At 41.4% G+C, this 20,704-nt stretch overlaps 2 protein-coding genes across 3 annotated transcripts; both read left to right on the top strand.

Moving 5' to 3' along the window:
• Positions 1–30: 30 nt before the first annotated feature.
• On the top strand, positions 31–10,845 carry LOC116321154 (P2Y purinoceptor 3-like). Of its 2 annotated transcripts, XM_039609335.1 has the most exons (3): positions 31–233; positions 1,688–1,753; positions 8,567–10,845. In XM_039609335.1, the coding sequence occupies exon 3, from the start codon at positions 8,680–8,682 to the stop codon at positions 10,087–10,089; it is 1,410 nt and encodes a 469-aa protein (XP_039465269.1). In that variant the 5' UTR covers positions 31–233; positions 1,688–1,753; positions 8,567–8,679; the 3' UTR covers positions 10,090–10,845. The 2 variants fall into 2 exon arrangements, with proteins under 2 accessions (XP_039465269.1, XP_031596781.1); XM_031740921.2 differs by lacking the exons at positions 31–233; positions 1,688–1,753 and adding an exon at positions 250–323.
• Positions 10,846–15,256: 4,411 nt separating this feature from the next.
• On the top strand, positions 15,257–17,275 carry LOC116321177 (proline-, glutamic acid- and leucine-rich protein 1-like). Its single transcript, XM_031740955.2, has 4 exons — positions 15,257–15,575; positions 15,669–15,724; positions 16,665–16,798; positions 17,075–17,275. Exons 1-4 carry the CDS (start codon positions 15,494–15,496, stop codon positions 17,223–17,225), a joined length of 423 nt encoding a protein of 140 aa, XP_031596815.2. The 5' UTR covers positions 15,257–15,493; the 3' UTR covers positions 17,226–17,275.
• The last annotated feature ends 3,429 nt before the right edge of the window (positions 17,276–20,704 follow it).

Genomic DNA, 20,704 nt, shown 5'->3' with positions numbered 1-20,704 from the left:
ATGCTTCGCGTCAATGTGATAGTTTAAGCTGGAAGTGCTTCCGTGAAAAGGAAATTCCTTCTTGCACAGTGTGCATAAGACTTTATGTCGGTCGACTGTTCCGTCTTGTTATTTTTTAATACTCAAATTTCCCATCGAGAGGGCCAAAGTGCGTTTATCATCTTCCATATTGAGTTCATTGGTTCAGCTGCCCGTCACTACCAGATCAACTGCCTATTTGTGCATGTGCGAAGGTAACTCTACTTGGAAAGGAGTATTAAGCAGGTGACTGAGTATTGTAGATTGTTAAATTCGACTGACTTTCATGGTTATACTTCAGTAAGGTAAGACAACTTTGGTCAAACTTGAATTTATCTAAATACAAACAAATCTGCAGCCAAAAAATGTGAAAAAGTGAGTATTTGTTTCCTGTAATATCATAGTGGGATATCAGTAGCTGTCCACTTGGAGTTCCACTACAAGAACTTTTAGCTGGTTGCAGGGACTCATCACCTGGTATGCAGGCATACCTTGATTATACCCAATTGCACAGAGAGCTGGGGAACAAATGGCCTGTTATACATCACGGCCGGGGATGCATGCATTCCAGCCTGTTCTCATCCCCGAGGCGTAACATCCAGACGATTTGTCACGTCCCGTGGTGTTCCTGAGAAACGTGAAAGGTGGCCTTCCACATTCTTATGCTACGCGCTGGGTTATGGGTGAAATCCAGTAGAATGACGGTCCTGCGGTAATACACGTTCCAGCCATGTATTCCAGTCCTGACCATAACCTTATCCCTAACCTTAACCAGCACTTTAATGATGTTAGATAGTGTTTTCCTAAGCGATTTAAGTAAAATGAACAAACATGTGTAGACTGATTCCAAACGGTTCTCATGTTTCCTCAGTTTTCCGATCTCGTCAGAGACATGTTGGGTGTCCGGAAGCGTAATATGTTGTTTATCACCTAGCGTAAAATATTACGCTGTGGGGGTGAGAACGTGTTGGTGCACACAGTAAGTACTTCCATATATTGGATTTGGCAGATTTTACACCAGATACTTTTCTGGGCCCAAAGGGATTTGCCTCTTCTCCAGGGAACAAATAGGGGTTCCTGTCAGGAGAATGTGTAGAACTTTGTTATTTGAGTTACTGTTGCCTTTCTTTCAATGAGGCATTTTTGTTTTGGGGTTGCTGTAGTTCAGGAGGTAGAGCGTTCAACAGTTGTCTTTATAAAAAGACAATCATTGGTGAGTTTTCTGTAAAACTAAAGGGAGTTTGGGAATCAAACCCAGGAATCTTTAAGTGTACAGAGGTTATTCATAAAATGCTTTAAACTTAAATGGATGTGTCGTAACTTGATTTGTTTTCAGGGTAGTTGTTTAAAAAGTAGTGAGGAACACACACACACACACACACACACACACACACACAAAGGTGAAGTGGGGAGAAGAATCGGATGACACACAATGAGGGACAGAGGGAGGGACTGGATTACCATAGAAACTGCTCTGACTGCTCAGAGAAGCAGGCAAAAAGGTGAAAGCTGTATTGGTCCAATCGTCAGGGTCACAGATCAGCCAAGCAGCTCTGCTGATGACTGATTGGAGCTACTGTTCACTTATTGTTGAAATACAGGGAAAGGTTGCAGTTCTAGTGTCAGGCACAGCTACACTGCAGTCATAGCCTTTTGGATGTTTCTGCAGTTTCTCAGCTATTCTGATGGGCAACAGAATAGAAGCCATATGGAGTAAGAGTCATCGCTAGCAGGGGTAAGCTCTTTGTCTTACAGCAGATTGTAGTGATGCAAGTATTTATGAGTTCGATGCTGTTGCATTTACACAACAACTAATGAACCTCCAGACACGTGAAAATTGTTATTTTTGTTCCAGAACATTTTCCAAAGCAGTGACATCCTTTTAAACATCCATTCAAAGACATATTTTCTAACTTAGCCTTATGTAACTGCATGCCTCACCCTGGAACTACACTCATGAGATCAGAAGCAAACGGTTTGAGGGTTTTAGGCTTTTCCAGAAGCTACTTTTTATATTTGTGAATTTTTTCCTGATACTTAATGTAATGTTTGGATTCAATCAATACCCATACAGCATGAAAATGTGTTAGCATGTCATGTTCCATCACGCTTATTATGATTAGACAGGTGTCTGCAAACTGTTTTTCATAGTTCTGAAAAACTAAGGAAGCTCACAGAAAAGTAAATAAAGAAGCACCAAAAGTTTGAGGTGGACTGCAACATGCTTTGCAAAAGGAATAGCTGCAATATACAATCTTTGTGATTTGCAGTAAATATGTATTTCTGGCACTCATCTTTGTATTGTATAATTGTGAAAGACTCATGAAAATCTTTTTCATTTGTCAGTGGATACACATTTCCTTTTGTTAGGCTGGCTTTGTGCACTTTTATATTTTTGCAAATGTCATATATTTGAGAAAGCTACAGATCTGAGACACATGAAACGAAAGGTGTCACCAGAGACACCACAACACATTTATGGCCTTGAAACTAATGCTTCAAATACTGAACCTATCGTCATACTTTCAAAATATTTTTATTCCCCTTTTTGGTGTTTGATACAAAAACGTGTTTTTACTGAACATTAGTTTAGTTTTGATTTGGATTGATGGTCTGAAAAAATGTAGTGTAGATGGTCATTTTAAAACAGACATGTGAGCAAAAACAGGAACCAGTGCATGCCTGAAAAGATCCATCCATCCATTCCTCTTCCTCTTATCCTTGTCAGGGTCCAGAGATCTAACACACTAAACAAAAAAACCACTGAAATATCTAAAAAGCAGCAGCTTGCATTGAAGTAGTCATGAACCTGTGTGTGGGGGTTATACATTATGTTTTACGTCTTTTTTGTCTTATTCTACTGCAGTGTCATGGAAATGGTTTCCATATTCCTTAATTTTACTGGAACTTTATAATAAACCAATATGCAGAGGTACACCTGGTGTGACTCTTTCAGTGAAGAAACTACAATGTTGCCTGAGTGAACCCTGTTAAGTTGGAAACTGTTGACTTTGCTGATGCTGCCGCTGACTGTATGACATGAAATTACTCAGGGATTGTGATGACAGGAATGGGTAATATGTGATCAGTGGAGTGAGAGAGACCAATGTACAGAGGGATGCATAAAGACACGTAGGGAAAGTGTGGTTACTTATTGCTGAGTTAATGGAGTGAGAAGGCTCTGAATCAGCAACATACCCTTGTACACAGGAAGGCAAACAAGCACTACGAATGAGCAGCATACAACAGGGGGGCAAACAGATTGTGCACAGGCCCCAGTGAACAGTTAATGGGAGGAGTGGGGTTGGAAAGTAGTAGCTCTTTATTATATTGCCCTCAATATAATAATAAGATAAGATAAGAGAACATTTTTTAAAGGACTTGTATGCTTTTAGCTATAGATAGGTGACAGATTTAGATTGCAGGCATGGTTTCATTGTAAGCTGATGCAAAGTTGTTCTGAGCAAACAGCATTTGAGAAAACGTTTCTGTTTCTGATGGGAGCAGATCCTTTTACAAGCTGGTGTGAAAGATTGGCCAGTGAAAGGTAATGGGGACTAAGCTACCTGCGGTTGCACCGGCTACAGGGGCCTGGCTAGCTTCAGGTTTTTCGAGGGTGTGAAACCGAGTCTCCATTTCAGTGATCCTGGCCTCCAGAGCTGTAAATAGGCTACATGTATTGGCTCTTTATGCTGAAAAACTACAAAAGTACAGTGCCTCCAGAAAGTATTCACAGCGCTTCACTTGTTGCACATTTTGTCATCTTATAGGCTTATTCTAAAATAGAAATAAAATAATTTTTCACCTCAACATTCTACATCCCATAATGACAAAGTTTAAAAACAAAAACAAAAATATAAAAATCTAACATGTATGTAACCAGTTAAATCCTAACACAGTGGTGTCCAAAGCCAGGCCTCGAGGGCCGGTGTCCTGCAGGTTTTAGATGTGTCCTTGATCCATCACAGCTGATTTAAATGGCTAAATGACCTCCTCAACATGTCTTGAAGTCCTCCAGAGGCCTGGTAATGAACTAATCATGTGATTCAGGTGTGGAGACCCAGGGTGAGATTTAAAACCTGCAGGACACCGGCCCACGAGGCTTGTGTTTGGCCAAGCCTGCTTTAACATGACACTCAAAACTGAGCTCAGGTCCATCCACCTCCAATGATTATCTGTCAAATGTTTTTACGTGTTGATTGGAGTCCACCTGTACATGCACTGTATATGTGTGTGTGTTAACACAGCGTTTTCAAGGGTGGACTTTCCAGTCCAAGGTCATATTTTACAGTGCTCCGAGAAACTGAAAGACAAGAAAAAAATTCTAGCCGCTATATTGCTGTGAAAAAAATATTTTGCCCCCTTGTTGATATTAAACAAAGATAATCAAAATCAGAATACTTTATTAAGTCCAGGGGAAAGTATGTGTTGCTGACACTTCCCACAGAGTGCAGTGGTGCTTTTGACCCAGTCCAGTTTATTGTCAATTTGCTGTCCGAGGCATTTGTAGTCCTGCTCTATGTCCACACTGACTCCCTGAATTGAAACAGTGGTCACAGGTTTCCTGGTCCTCTTAAAGTCCTCAATGATTTCCTTGGTCTTTGTCACATTGATCTATGAATGATTCTTCTTGCAGCACACGACAAAGGAGTCCACCACAACCTGGTACTGCATTGCATTATCCCCAGTAATACATCCAACCACCGCAGAGTCATCCAAAAGCCTCTGAAGGTGGCAGATCCCTGCAGTGGACGAAGCCTACGGTGTATAGGGTGAACAGGAAAGGGGAGAGTGGTCTCTTGTGGTGCTCTGGTGTTGCTGATCACCTTATAAGACAGCGGTCCCCAACCTTTTTTGCACCACGGACTAGTTCAATGTCAGACAGTATTTTCATGGACCGGCCTTTAAGGTGTCACAGATAAATACAGCAAAATGAAATAATGCAACCAAGACAAAACTGTTGTATTTTGTAAATATAATAATAAACGCGAATTCACTGTGCAACTGTATAACTTTATTAGCAGTGTCCTCCTGAAATGCACCAACAACATTGAGAGTAACATTCTCCTCTCTGCCCCTAAATGCTCTCTGGTCACTATGGTAACGTGTAAATTTTTCTTTCAAAATAAGACACACAACTACAACAGAACCAGGGAAACTGGGTTATCGATAAAAACCCTGAAAACCATAAATTTCACACCTCAGCCTCAACTCTCGCAGCCTGGTACCAAACGGTCCGTGGCCCGGGGGTTGGGGACCGCTGTTATAAGATACAGAGGGTTGAAGACGCACATATTCTGTCAGGTAATCAACAAACCAGGACACGAGATGCATCCACTGCATCGCTGTCAGCTTATCACCCAGGAGGGTCGGCCTAATGGTACTGAATGGTACTGGAAAAGTAAAAAAACATGGACCTCAGTCCTGATCGCCCTCAGCGCCTCTGGCCTGAATCCAGTAATGGTTTTCATTCCATTTCAGATCTCATGCTTTTCTGTGGGAGTTTCTGCTCCGGCTTCCTCTTATAATTGCCCCTCAATAATCCCTAAAGCATTCTCACCTCCACTCTTTTGCTCGCTCTTAAAACCCCCAAGTAAATACAAAATGCCTTTTTTCTATGATGATGCCGCCCAAAGTTAATAAATGGTTATGACATTTGTGGCCACAAGACTGGTATCAAGAGTTTGCAATAACTGGCACTGAGTTTTTCGCTTTATTGTGGAGAAAGTTTAGCCCACGCTTTTTTGCAGGAAAATGCTACACTGCAAGGTTTTCAAGTGATGGAACAACCTGTTTAAGGTCATACAAAAGCCTCTCAATCTGATTTAACGCAATTGAAAGATGGACTTGCTTGTGTGTTTTGGATCATTGTCGTGCTGCCTAACCCAAGAGTGCTTGAGCTTCAGGGTATGAACTGTTGGCCAGACATTCTGCTTTAGAAGTTTCTGGTGGAGAACAGAATCCACATTTCCATCAATAGCAGCATGTTTTCCAGGTCCTGAAGCAGCAAAGCAACCCCAGACCGTCATACGAACAACAACCATGTTGGACTGTTGGTATGATGGTATATGAAACACTGTGTTTTATTCTAGGTGCCAGGAGTTTATCATCATCTGTCCACAGCATATAAATGCTTTGGGGATCATCAAGATGATTTTTGGCAAATGAGTGAAAAGCTTTCGTGTTCTTTTTTGTCAGCAGGAGTTTTTGCCTTGGAACTCTCCAATCAATGCCATTTTGCCCAATCTCTTTCTTATTGTTGAATCATAGGCACTGACCTTAACTGAGGCAACTGAGGCCTGCAGTTCTTTCGGTATTGTTCTGGGTTTTTTGTGACCTCCTAGATTAGTTGTGGATGGACTCTTGGAGTAAATTTGGTAGGTCACTCCTAGGAAGGTTCACCTCTGCAAGTTTTATATATTTGTGGATAATGGCTCTCATCGTGGTTTGCTGGAGTTCTAAAGCCTTAGAAAGCCTTTGTGACCCTTTCCAGATTGATAGATGTCAAGGACTGTTTGTCAGCTGTTTCTTTGAATCATGGCATAAGGTATTGATTTTTGAGATCTTGCAGCATATTTCATTTCGTCAGACAGGTTGCATTTACCGTATTTTTCTGACCATAAGGCACACAGGATTATAAGGTAGACTAAGCGAAACAAAACACTCAGATAAGTCAAACTTTACTCAACTCATTCTTCTTGCTTCTTCCACTTCCGTACCATTGATTCATTAATGTTGAATTCTCCTGCAGCTGCTCTTTTCCCATGTTGTTGCAGTATATTAATGACTAACCTCGTATTGTGGATGGATTATCTCAGTTGTTCTCCTGACTGAAGTTTGGTCCATTTACAGCATCCTGCCATGCGACTGCATTTGTCCCTAACCATCGGGAACCCTCACGTTAACTTTTATCGAGTGGTACTGTTCTAACTAACCCTACACACTCCAAAATATTAGCCTTTACATCACTTTTGGCCAGATGTTGAATCTTACTCCTTCAAAGCCACCTTCAGTTTCTTTTTGGTTTCGAGATGTAATGTCATTTCTTAAATTGCAAAAGATAGGCCTAGCAGCAAAGGGCAAATATGGAGAGTTTTATCGTATCTGGTGCTCCTTTGTAAACTATTGCAAGTCATTAAACGTTTTACCAGCTGATTAATATTACCCCCCACCCCTTTTTTTGATTTTTTGTTTTGTTTTTGTTTTTGTTTTTTCTTTGTTTTGTCAGTTGTCTTTGTTTTTGTTTTAGGGTTTTTTGTTTCTTGTTTTTTCATTTTAATTAAGCGTGTGTGTGGGTTTGTGTGTGTACTATTGTATTTGTTCGTGTAAGAAAAAATAAGAAATATGTGAGGGGAATAGATTGTATAGTAATTGTACACAACTAATGTATATTTCTCTCTCTCAATAAAAATATTTTTTAAAAAACAAACTTTTATCGAGTGGAAAAAAGTTAGCGTTCATCCTCCAGCTTCACTGTTTATGTTATGCTAACATAGCTGTGTCGCTAGCGATCACGTAGCATATCATTGTATACCAGCTAGCAAACTTCAGTAACCCTACAAACGTCACTGCTGTTTAGTTTTCTGTCTTCATTTATGTTGGAAGTGATAGCAGAGCTGTACGTTTGAATGTTTTCAGAATCTCTCAGTCAGAACATGCTATATCATGTTTAGGTGGAAGCTAGCGAGCTAACTTCCTGCTAACTTCTAACTCCGTTAAATTTAATAAACTCTGTTTTTATGGATGCCTGGATGTTAAAGTTAATTGGTAAAGCAGCAACGCTGATCATTTTGTTAAAGATGAAAGAATTTAGACAGTTTGTAACTCTCAGTGACGCTGCAGTGATCGTTTGACTTTGGGACCTGAAGCAGACAGAGTTTTGCTCCGCGAGGCTCCTGACTACAGTAGCCGTAACGCTCCGACAATCCATCAAGCGGTTCAGCTTCGTAGCTTACCAAAGTCGTACTAAAACATTTTTGACAGATTTTTGACCATACCAATAAAAAATCAGTTCGAGGTCAGTAAGCACAACCAGAATTCATACATAAGGCGCACCGGATTATAAGGTGCACTGTTGATTTTTGATAAAATTAAAGGATTTTAAGTGCACCTTATATTGATAAAATACGGTAATATTAAAATTTGATGATCTGAAACATGTAAGTGTGACAAGAAGCTGTCCATAAATCTCAATGAACTGAAGCACAAATGTTAAGAAGACTGGGTGAAACCAACTGAAGAACTGACAAAGGTGGTTTGTCAGTTCTTCAGTTGGTTTCACCCAGTCTGGTTTATAACGGTAGAGGATGTTTTACAAGCTACTGAATGTTTTACAAGCTACTGAATAATGCAATGTCCTTTGTTTTTTAACAGAAGTCCATAAAATACTGTGAAAAAGTGTTAATGTACCTTTGAAACCTTTGCAGATGCCCACAGAACATACACAGAACCAGGAACACTACTTGATGAAAACTTTTAATACTAAGATAAGAGAAAATCTGATAAAATAAAATTCTGATAAATGACTGCTGTCTTTGTTTATTTCTAGGTAAACACCCATACATGGACAGGACCAAGGATGATAGAGGAGAGACCTGCCAGAATTCCAAACATACATGCTGAATCCTTCTCTCTCATATCAAAATAACTTTTACTCTCACGATGTCATCAAGACATGAGGTTCCTTCAGATATCAACGTGGATACATTCAACAATATCCTCAACTCTTCTTCCCCATCCTCACCAACTCAGTCTTGCAGCATAGACGAGTCCTACAAGTACATCTTCCTTCCCATTTGTTATTCCTTCACATTCATCTTTAGCATCTCTCTTAACTCTGTCATCCTCTACCGTTCTTTCCGTCGGACCAAACGCTGGAATGCTTCTTTAATATACATGGTTAACCTGGCCTCTACAGACTTCATGTACGGCCTGTCTCTGCCATTTCTTGTAGGAAGTTACATAATGCGCGACCGCTGGGTTTTTGGGGACTTCATGTGCCGTGTGGTTCGTTTTCTCTTCTACTTTAACCTCTACTGCTCCATCTTCTTCCTCACTTGTATCTCTGTGCACAGATACCTTGGTATTTGCCACCCAATGAAAGTGATAACGCTGGAGACCAAGAAGGCTGTCAAATGCACTTGTGTCCTTGTTTGGATAATAGTATTTGCTTTGACTTGCCCCATCTTCCGTTTTGCTCAGACTGGTCATGTGACAAGATTAACAGGGTTTGGAAGCAATGTAAGTATTGACAACCCGAGTAATGGCATATCATCAGAAAATGGTAACGCGAGCTATGGTAAATCTGAAGGGGTAATTGAAGAGTACCAGAACTGCTGGGACGATGCCATCGATAAGGAGTTTCCTGATTATGTACCCTATGGCATCACACTCCATTTGCTGGGCTTTTTTGTGCCATTTTCCATAATCGCTTACTGTTACTCTCACGTAGTTCTGACCATATTTAGGACACTGCATTCTCAGCCGTCACTGTGCAGAAATCCAATGGATGAATGCATGGAGAGAAGAGATGGGAAAGGCTCAGCAGTCGTTAGAACGGGAAGAAGACGAAGCAATGGAATGCAGAAAATGGCAGGACGAGATGAAGGGATTTCCATTTCACTCGGTGCTCACTCCCCATATGCCAGTCGAAGGCGTAAATCTATCAAAACTATTATCACTATCACCCTGCTATTTGCTCTGTGTTTCTTCCCCTTTCATGTTACCAGAACCATCTTTCTTTTGCTGAAAGTGACCAAGAGAGTTCCCTGTCACACCATGACGGCAGTCTCTATGTGCTATAAGATCACCAGGCCTTTAGCATCATTCAATGCATGGCTCAATGCCCTTCTTTACTTTCTGACTAAAGATAAAGGAGGAGCTCAATGCTGCAAAGCGGTAAACACCCCTACCCAGCAGCATGCTATGCTACGGTTGCCACTAAGAGTGATGGGAAAAGGAGAGGGTGAAGTGGACAGAGAAATAGAAGACCGTACTGAGAAAAAAGAAAATAAAGCATCTCAAAGTCCATCATATATGAACAGAGCAAAAGTTAAATATATAGTTGAATGAACTTCAGTTGCACTGCTGGATGTTATTTATACACACCAATAAGCAACGCATTAGTAAGTAACAAGTGAATCAATCCAATGATCTGCTTCATGTTAATCATTCATGTAAATCTTATTTTGACATCCACTACCCACATCGTAGCATAGGGACTCATGACACTGGCTTTACATAGCTGGACAATATGCTTTGCAATACCACGAAATTTACTCAAGGAACATACCAAAGCAGTAAAGACACTGTCACCAGCTGCTAAACGCTGAAGATCCCAGTCAAATTCAACATCTGCAGCACATACCGGAAGAAGTCTTGATTCCCTGGGCCAAACCTTCAGTTCCAGAGGACCTACTGGCAACATCCTCCTACCAGACACCAGTAAACACCAGATATCCGCCATATCCTGACAACTGAGATCAGAGAACACAGAAGACCGTATATACAAGGGTATCAAACAAATGCCGCCATTTGTAGACTCAATGAAATCGAAAGCTAATATCATAGACTGTACATAAAAGATTGAAGTACCAATGGCAAGATTTGTGAAAGCAAACAGAGGATGTGAGGTTTTGTAACTTCCAGCCCAAGGGAATACTTCATCAGCTACTGTTAGCTGACTCCTGTCAGAATGCTTATTTATTGCTACTGTCAATGTAACATTTACACAATAGTTATAAACTTTAATTCTGCAGGTTAAAAATGTAAATGTGTAACCACTGAATTTATAATATTTTAATCTCTTCATGTAAAATAAAATAATTATGTACGATATTCCTAGTCTTGTGGTTTCTTCTTGCAGACACATGCTACAATCAAGCATTAAATGGTTTTTTTAAAAGTCAGAATGATTTAGCACCTTTTGGCCAGGTGTGCCACATCAGTATTACAGAAGGTTGCTGCTCTGTTCAGGGAATGAAGCTGCTTCCAGAATGTTTTGCAGCATCATGCAAAACAAGGTCTACTGACTGATGCAGACAATGATGGTCAGGTTAGGCCTGATCTTTTCATGTGAATATCAGCTGCACCTTTAGTTACAAAGCCAGAAAACCACATGCATCCCTACACATAACGATTTTGCAACAGGATGTCACAGTTTAAGGCCTCAGTCCATGATTCCAACAAGCTGAAATAAGAAGTTGTGTGTCTTAAATTTATGGAGAATGAAATAAATGATCCAGTATGTGTAATATTCTTTTGAATCCATAAAATCTCATATCAAAAATCATTTGCATTTTTCTTTGATTTATTTGGTTGCAGGATGCAAAAAAAAAAAATTAAAAATATAAAGTTAGTTGAGAAACTGAACAGAGGGAAAAAAACATGTTGCTTTACACTTTAATATATATACAGGTGAGTTCTATAAAAATGTTTCCTCATGCACAATTGTCACTAAGGGGAAATTAGCTGTAGAGCTATTTTGTTCAAGTCTGTAAACGTGTTTATATATGTAAGTATATAAAGGAAATGATCCCACTGAAATTTGAAAAAATAAATTTGACTTAAATTTGGTGGCCTGTGGATAGATTTAATGGGTGATGCCAGAGGAGCTACTCCTTTGGTATCTGTCACATTCTCAAGGCTTCCATAACCAGGGGTGCACATCAGTGGACCACAGGTGCGCATTCACTGTCAAAATAAAAGACGCGCACCAGATAAGAAGTTGCAACGCGCGTTTGCGTACATAAAATTTTCTGGAGGAAGACAGACTTTTGTTCAGAACTCTTAAAGATGTCGAACAAGCAAGCTCCTTTAAGCAATTACTTTGGTGTTCCTCCACCGCAAAAAGAAACGCGTATTCTCGGAATTTCCTGGAATACGCGACCCTGGATCCAGCAAACAGCCCCAGACCATCACACTTCCTCCTCCATGTTTGACAGTTGATGCCACACACTGTGGAACCATCCTTTCACCTACTCGACAGCGTACAAAGATCCTGTGTGATGAATCGAAGATTTCAAATGTTGGTCCATCAGTCCATAAAACCTTCTTCCAGTCTTCAGTAGTCCAATGGTAGCATTTCATGGCACAGACAAGCCTCTCAGTCTTATTCTGACGTCTGGCTGCAGGTCGTCCTGTCAAACCTGCAGCTCGAAGTCTTCTCTTCACAGTAGAAACTGAGACTTGCTCACTACAGCCACTATTAAGCTGTGCTTGAAGCTGTTGTCCTGTGAGCCGCCGATCACACAAGCTGGCATGTGTCTTTGGGTCTGCCAGACCTCTTCCTGTCACAGTTTGTTTCTGAGTGCCTCTTGATGGTGAAGTAAACCATACTCACTGACACCTTGACTTTCTTTGCAATTTCTCTATAGGAAAGACCTACATTCTTAAATGTTATGATGGAAAAGTCATCTAGAAAAGTTGGAACACCCGTAGGAACTAGTAGCACCAGGCTTGATCAGCCTCCATTGCTGCAGAGCAGCTTTAAATTGTTAACCCATGTTGTGTTCCCTGAAAACGGCCTTTTTGTATAATTCTGTATAATTCTGAAATGTACATTATTTTTCAGTTTTGGGTAACCTTGCCTTTTTTTTAACCTCTGGCAGTTCACCCACTTACCTTTGTACTATTCATTGGACTTGAACGACTTGAATTGCAATAAATAACTGGAATAATTGAGATGTTCTAAAACCAGTAGTGTATAAGTTAAAGAATTTTATGCATCCTTAGATTGTCAACTTGCTGATATGGACTGTACCAATACAATTCTCTGGGGTGATTTCAACTGTGCATTATGCCCTATATTGGATAGGTACCCATCACAGGTAGCTCAGTCAAACATGCTAAGGCTCTTTTAAATGCAACAAAGGAGTTTGATCTCTTGGCTGTATGGAGGCAACATAATCCCCTTGAACAGCAGTACACATTACATTGTCTGCCACATCTGTCAGTATCCCAGACTGATTATATAATTGTATATATTTGGCAAATAAACCCAACTGCCTCTTAGCACAGCTGTCAAGGAATGCTCTGGTAAAATCCTTTATTCCAGCCATAGTGGATGAGGATAGTCATCCAATATGGTATCTATGGAAAAGTTAATTTATTTAAGAAATAAAACAACTTTTCCACGGATACCAGAGAATCGAGTTACTACTTTCTCCCATATAAGTGGACAAGGTTATTTCAGCACTTCAGTCAGGGAAATCTTTAGAAGCCGATTGCTTCCAAGTTGAGGAAGTGATGAAAGCAAAATGTAATGACTTGCACGTCATTTGTGCAAACATTACACTAATAGCCATGAAAATAAGAACCCAGAACACTGCTCTTCCTTTTAGTCCAGTGGCCTTCTGGGTGTGGACAACAAAATACTGTCTAAAATATTGGCTTATTAGGTTAGAGCAAGTTTTGACATCCATTGTGGATGCAGATCGTACAGGTAAAGGCAGAAACTCATATTACAACACAAGAGGACGTTTTAATATTATTCACTATTCGAACTTTAATTAGTCTCCCTGGGCCCAGATAGAATTTACTGCACTTAATCTAGCGACTCTACAACTGCCAAAGGTCAAGAGTGGGTGGGGCCTACCAAATTTAGAAAACTATATGTTGGTTATTCAGGCCAGAACGCTCTCCTCCTTGGTGAGAGATGGAGTCAGTGCTGTGAAAACCCTTTTCCCCAATAGATTTCATAGGGAAACACCACCTACTGTTAAAGATAATTTCCTGATTAAAAATGCATTATGAGCATGGGGCAAACTAACGACAATATCTGAAAGTAGCTCAGTTAATATTCTTGAAACATTAGATGACCCAGAACTGTCATCGCTAAGTGTAGGATCAAACTATACAAGTTGGCAAAGAGCAGGCATAAAAAGAATATATAATCTTTTTGATAACGGAAGCTTTAAAACACCCTGAAGTCTCACCGTCACCTTTCAAGTAAGGATTTCTATAAATACCTACAAATTTAGACATTATGGTCTTAAGAAAGCTGGCTCTCTGAATTTCACAGAAGATTCAGTGAGATTCAGTGCTGGAAAGGATTTTTTCTGAACCACAGAAAGTTTTATTCTGAGGTATGTAGTTTGAACTTGGATAAACTTGTAAAATCTGAATGATGTTTGGGACAAAATGTTGCTGCTGCCCTTCAGAATCTCAACATGTAATAGATAAAGAGTTACAATATAATACACTGCATAATATTTATATTTCACCATATATTTATAGTAAGTATAAAACCAGAGTTTCCCCAAACTGTCTGTCAGATTACAATTTGAACAAGGCTCCATTGTTTGTGGGAATTTAGCATCATTCAGATTTTCTGAAGGACAGTTTGTGCAAACATCAGTGTAGCAATAAGTAAACAGATGCTGGTAGATCCACTATTTTGTTTGCTTGGAAATGTTCCTGACTCTTTGATACAACACAAAGAAGTTCAATTCAATTCAATTCAGTTTCATTTATATAGCGCCAAATCACAACAACAGTCGCCTCAAGGAGCTTTATATTGTACAGTAGATTGTACAATAATAGATACAGAGACAAACTCAACAATCATATGACCCCCTATGAGCAAGCACTTTGGCGACAGTGGGAAGGAAAAACTCCCTTTTAACAGGAAGAAACCTCCAGCAGAACCAGGCTCAGGGAGGGGCGGGGCCATCTGCTGTGATTGGTTGGGGTGAGAGAAGGAAAACAGGATAAAGACATGCTGTGGAAGAGAGACAGAGATTAATAACAGATATGATTCGATGCAGAGAGGTCTATTAACACATAGTGAGTGAGAAAGGTGACTGGAAAGGAAAAACTCAATGCATCATGGGAATCCCCGGCAGCCTACACCTATTGCAGCATAACTAAGGGAGGATTCAGGGTCACCTGGTCCAGCCCTAACTATATGCTTTAGCAAAAAGGAAAGTTTGAAGCCTAATCTTGAAAGTAGAGATAGTGTCTGTCTCCTGAATCCAAACTGGAAGCTGGTTCCACAGAAGAGGGGCCTGAAAACTGAAGGCTCTGCCTCCCATTCTACTTTTAAATACTCTAGGAACAACAAGTAGGCCTGCAGTGCAAGAGCGAAGTGCTCTAATAGGGTGATATGGTACTACAAGGTCATTAAGATAAGATGGGGCCTGATTATTTAAGACCTTGTATGTGAGGAGCAGGATTTTGAATTCAATTCTGGATTATACACAATCTAACTTGATATCTGAGACTCGTCAGTTAGTCTTTTTTTCCACAGTTAGTCGACTAACAGATCAGTGATGAGCACTAAATGTTGAAAATGTAATTCAAGCTCTGACCTTTATGAAACTAAAGGGAACCAGTGGTTTGTTGGGAAGTATGTGCTGAGCTCTCTTCTGCTCCTGCTCCTGTGCGTGGGGTGTCCTGTTTCCAGCTCCGGGCAGGACTATCGGCCGATGTTGTTCCTGGAGGAAAGCCCGGTCCTCGTAGGACGAAGCATTTGGTGATGGCAGATACAGTCGGGCCATCGCTGCAGAGGAAAGGAGACCATCTAGCCAATCATGATACCTGCCTTGCAGCTGTCAGGGGTGAGATGCAAGCCGAGTTTAATGTTACTGTGAGTGTACTGGTTTACTACATATGATATTCTGATACCAGACTGATCCTTGTCATCCTTGTAGCACTGAGACAGATCATACAGACCAGTGGGACGCTACTGAAGGACGACATTCACAAGGTAAATGTGATTTAAAATATTATTAACAAAAGAGTAGCCAGCAGAGGGAGACACTTTGTACAGGCGTCTCCAACCATCCACAGATCAGCCTCTGCTGCAGCGAGTGGCACCGAGCCGCCCGCTTTGGAACAAGATCCGTGTTTAAGCAGACGTGATGTTTGGCAGTTCTTTAAGCAACGATTTCCTCCTCCCACAGTGCATTTCTAATGATCCACATGAAATATTCCAACCTGTTCTAATATGGTCTTTTAGCCAGAGAAGGAAGGAAGATGAATTTTTTAATAGAGGACATGAAATTGTTGCTTAAAGAGCTGCCAAACATCATCTTTGTTTTAACCTTGTTCTTCTTTCAAAACATCGAATTTGTCAGTATACAGGCTGTAACCCCTCGCAGCTCGCTGCTGCTCCCTGCAGGAGAGGCTCGATCAGTGATGAAGGTGCCCCCTTGTTGTTGCCCCCCCCCGAATGACAGAGCGTGGATGGCTTCTTATTTTTGTGGACCGGACGTTAAACTGTGCTGTGAAAGAGGGTCCTCTACACTCCTGTTATTGTTTTAAACTTAATTGTTAACATTTGCATGAGTGTTTCCTGTTGCTCATTTTAATCAGTTATTTAATCATTATCATCCAATTACATAAATTTCAGTGTAATGTTACTCAACCGTAACTGTAAGTGGCTGTGGTTAGCGTCGCCGTGTAGTTACATGTCTCAGCAGGTCCACGTCAGGTTAGTAGTTGTGGCGTAGGGTTAAAATACTGATTCTGATGTAATAAGACACGTTTCCCATATTGTGATGATCTGCAGCTATATTGTAAAGTAAAAGGCTTTCGTTTGTTTTTTCCATCATATAGCATTTTTGGTGTTGCAGGAGGGTCGCGCTTCATTTGATTGTTTTTAATAGTGAGCGATTTCACTGTTGTGTCCTGTTGATTTCTTCCAGCGGCTGCATGAGGTGGTTCTACCGCTGTGTGTGCGCCTGCAGCAGCAGCAGTCTTGCAGCAGCAATGCATGTGAATCTGCAGGGAGTGCGAGTGGGCAGTACAGCAGTGCTCTTACTCGACGAGAACTGTACAGGTACGATCTTCATGTTAACGATGAGCTTTCACCACACATTAGTGTTTCAATAGTGTTGCTGTGCTCCTCCTGCTTTTTGTTCAGGTTGAGTTTAAATTTTCCGACCATTGAAGGAATATCCACACAGTGCTTTATTCAGACTGGTCCCAGTCTGACACCACCCTAGCACCAGCACCACTGTGGGCCCCTAACTGGTCTGTCTGTTCTGTAGCTGCTAAAGTTCACTTTAGCTTTATGTTGGACTGAAGGAGCTGTTTCACTTGTATGAATTTTAAGGTTATTGCTGGCCCTGGTCCTGGTCCCCTCACCCTGTTGGCCTCCACCTCTGACCTGTGCCGTGTCAATCCTCAGTAACGGACGCACCGACAGGAATGTTAAGGTAAGTCCTAACGACCTGAAACACTGCAAAAAGCTTTTAAAAATGTAGCAACGTGTAGTGGGTGGATGGATCAACATTTCTCTTGCTGTGATGTTGAAATAAAATAATTATGGAGACGATGATGCACACAAGTCTGCCTCACGTCTTCTGTTAGAAAGGCTGCAGCAATCCAGGAGTTCAGTCAGTAATCTGAAATAATATTCAACACACGTGAAAGCTGTACTGTATTTATGTGCAGTACTTAAAGATGCCAACAAGAGGTCTCTGTCAGCTAAAACAAGGCCTGTGTCTGCCGGTAGGATGCAAGCGTTAGACTCAACATACAGTTCTGAAGTGGCTGGAGCCTGGAGCCTATCCCACCCCGGACAGGTGGGCAGTCGCAGGGCTAACAGAGTACCACTGAATGCTACACATAGAGACAGGCAACCATTGACATCATTTGTGTGTGACACAAACAACACAACAACCTGGAGGCGATGGTGGAGCTGCTAAGCTGTGTATGGCTTTTTGTCATAGAGAACTCAGGGCTGTGTGTCGGACAGGGTCGTCTGCAGTACGGGGGCCCCACAGGGAACGGTTCTGGCTCCGTTCCTCTTCACCATCTACACTGCAGACTTCTCCCACAACTCCACCCAGTGCTTCCTGCAGAAGTTCTCTGATGACTCTGCAATAGTCGGCCTCATCACTGATGGGGACGACAAGGAGTACAGAGGACTGACTCAGGACTTTGTGGACTGGTGCCAGCTGAACTACCTCCAGATCAATGCCAGTAAAACCAAGGAGCTGGTGGTAGACTTCCGCAGGCACAAACATCCTCCACTGCAACCACTGAACATCCAAGGTATGGACATCGAGGCTGTGGACAACTACAGGTACCTTGGTGTTCATCTGAACAACAAACTGGACTGGACTCATAACTCAGACGCCCTCTACAGGAAAGGACAGAGCAGACTGTACCTGCTGCGGAGACTCAGGTCGTTTGGAGTGGAGGGCCCACTCCTGAAGACCTTCTATGACTCTGTGGTGGCCTCAGCCATTTTCTATGGTGTGGTCTGCTGGGGCGGCAACATCTCTGCTGGGGACAGGAAGAGACTGAACAGGCTGATCCGAAGGGCCAGCTCTGTTCTAGGATGCCCTCTGGACCCAGTGGAGGTGGTGAGTGACAGGAGAATGGTGGCTAAGCTGTCATCCCTGTTGGACAACATCTCCCACCCCATGCAGGAGACTCTGACAGCACTGAGCAGCTCCTTCAGTGGGAGACTGCGGCACCCACGGTGTGGGACAGAGAGATTTCGCAGGTCTTTCCTCCCCACTGCTGTCAGACTCCACAACAAAGACTTTAACTGATCAAACACACACATCCACACATGTGCAATAACACTAATGTGCAATAATCTTTTCTGGCATCGTTGTATTTTTACTCAGTTGTATATAGCATTTGTATTCTATTTTTATCCTATTGTATATTTTATTCTATTTTATTCTACTGTATATAGTATTTTATTTTATTTTATTCTGTACAGTTGTGTACTGTATTTATTCTTATTGTATTCTAATTTTTGCTTCATAACTTTTGCACTGTCCACCTCCTGCTGTGACAAAACAAATTTCCCACGTGTGGGACTAATAAAGGTTATCTTATCTTATCTTGTCAGACTCTGGGAGCACATGCTTGTTTCAAAAATGGCAGACCCAGCCAGCAAGGAGGCAAAGCTCCCTGAAATGTGTTAACCAGATGACTTTGTTGTTCTTTACAGCAGCAGTATCTTCCAGCTAGTTTGCAGTTTTACTTCTGTTTGTATGCATCTTTTTGCTCTCATGGTTTGGCATCAGTGTGATATGCTTTGTTAAAAAAAATAAAATAATGTACTTCCATTACATGTTTTTTCTTTTGTTTGGGTTCTTTTTGGGTTTTTGTCTAAGGTCTACTTGCATTAATCATTGCTATGGGAGTGATTTACTGTACATGTAAGACGTGCTGCTGCGCCACGTTGAAAGGATCCAGCTGGGGTGAAGGAGAGGGAGGTGTGGGCATCTCTGCCAGCCGCTTCGTTAGCCTTGGAGGTCCGCAAGGCTAACGCATCCCCGTCTGACCCATCTGCTCTCAATTTAAGAACTGAGCCAATAAACTGCATCCAGCAGCCCGCAGGACTCCCGCACATGTTGCAGCGCAGGTTGATCTGCTACAGCAGCGGTCCCCAACCCCCGGGCCAGAGCCGTTTGGTACCGGGCCGCGACAGTTGAGGCTCGGGTGTGAAATTGATGGTTTTCAGGGTTTTTATCCTTAACTCGGTTTCCCGGGGTCTTTTCCCGTGTTGTAGTTTTGTGTCTTATTTTGAAAGAACTATTTACGCGTTACCATAGCGACCAGAGAGCATCGGGATGTTACTCTGTGTTGTTCAGGAGGACGCTGCTAATAAAGTTACAGTTACACAGTGAATTCGTATTTATTATATTTGCAAAATGCCACAGTTGTTCTCTTGGTCGTATCAGTTTATTTAGTTGCATTTATCCGCGACAGCTTAAAGGCCGCTCCGTGGAAATATTCCGTGGCGCAAGAAAGGTTGTTAGCGCACTTCAACAATGAGCAAGCTTTTCAAATGAGGAAGACACGAGGCGGAGACGCAGCTGCTGCAGGGTCGATAACCAAAGCGGGGACGGGCTCGGCTCTCACTACTGTTGTCAGAGCTGCCAGCTCACACTGAGTCACACTTCCCACACTGTCTCACATGCTTTTTCTCACGCAACTGATTTCAAGCTGAACCTAAGCTAGTGCACAAGAGTGAGTACCCACGGTCACGGGGGAACGCCCCCTTTTAATAAACACTCATGCCTTTAAATAAACAATGTCAGATGTACGTACCTCAGTGGAAACCTGGTAATATAATATACTACATATGTATATGGCTCCAAACATAAAGAGGATTACTATAAATGAATGTTCACTGTTTCTGGTTCATTGTGGCTCAATGCAATCTAGTGAACATTTGAAGACACCACACAGAAGAGTTTGTGTAAAATAAATCAAATGCAGTAGAATCAAAGGAGAGAGATTATTAGTCGATGTAACAATTAAGGGAAAAAATAAAGAACTAAAAACCAAAGAGGACGTGACAGATGTCCAATGGAAATAAAGCGAAACCTTGATGTAAATGTTAGCCTGTAGAAGGCAAACCAGCAGTGACCCTTGATGACTACTTAGATATTGTTATTGCAATAATAATTTGCTTGTTTGTTTTTTAAATGGAATTTGATGAAATGTTCAAATACAGTGTAACGGTAGTGAGCCTCCCCTTGTTTCTTTCCATTTTCCAAGGAGTCAAACTTTTCTTTTTTAAAAATCTTTTTTCTTTGGCTGCTTTTTCACTTTTCAGTTTAGATCTTCTACCCGACAATTTCCTGAGGAATGTGGTTTGTTTACTTGGCCACATAACATTGACTAAGAATTCATTCAAGCCTAAAAAAGCTCCTTACTCCAGGGATGAACCAGTTATTGCACTGCTGCATAACAGACAGCTTTGTAAAGT

Source organism: Oreochromis aureus, linkage group 3 (assembly GCF_013358895.1).
Source record: "Oreochromis aureus strain Israel breed Guangdong linkage group 3, ZZ_aureus, whole genome shotgun sequence".
Lineage (NCBI taxonomy): Eukaryota > Metazoa > Chordata > Actinopteri > Cichliformes > Cichlidae > Oreochromis > Oreochromis aureus.
Note: the sequence above shows the minus strand (reverse complement) of the source record. Positions and strands in the feature narration are given on the sequence as shown.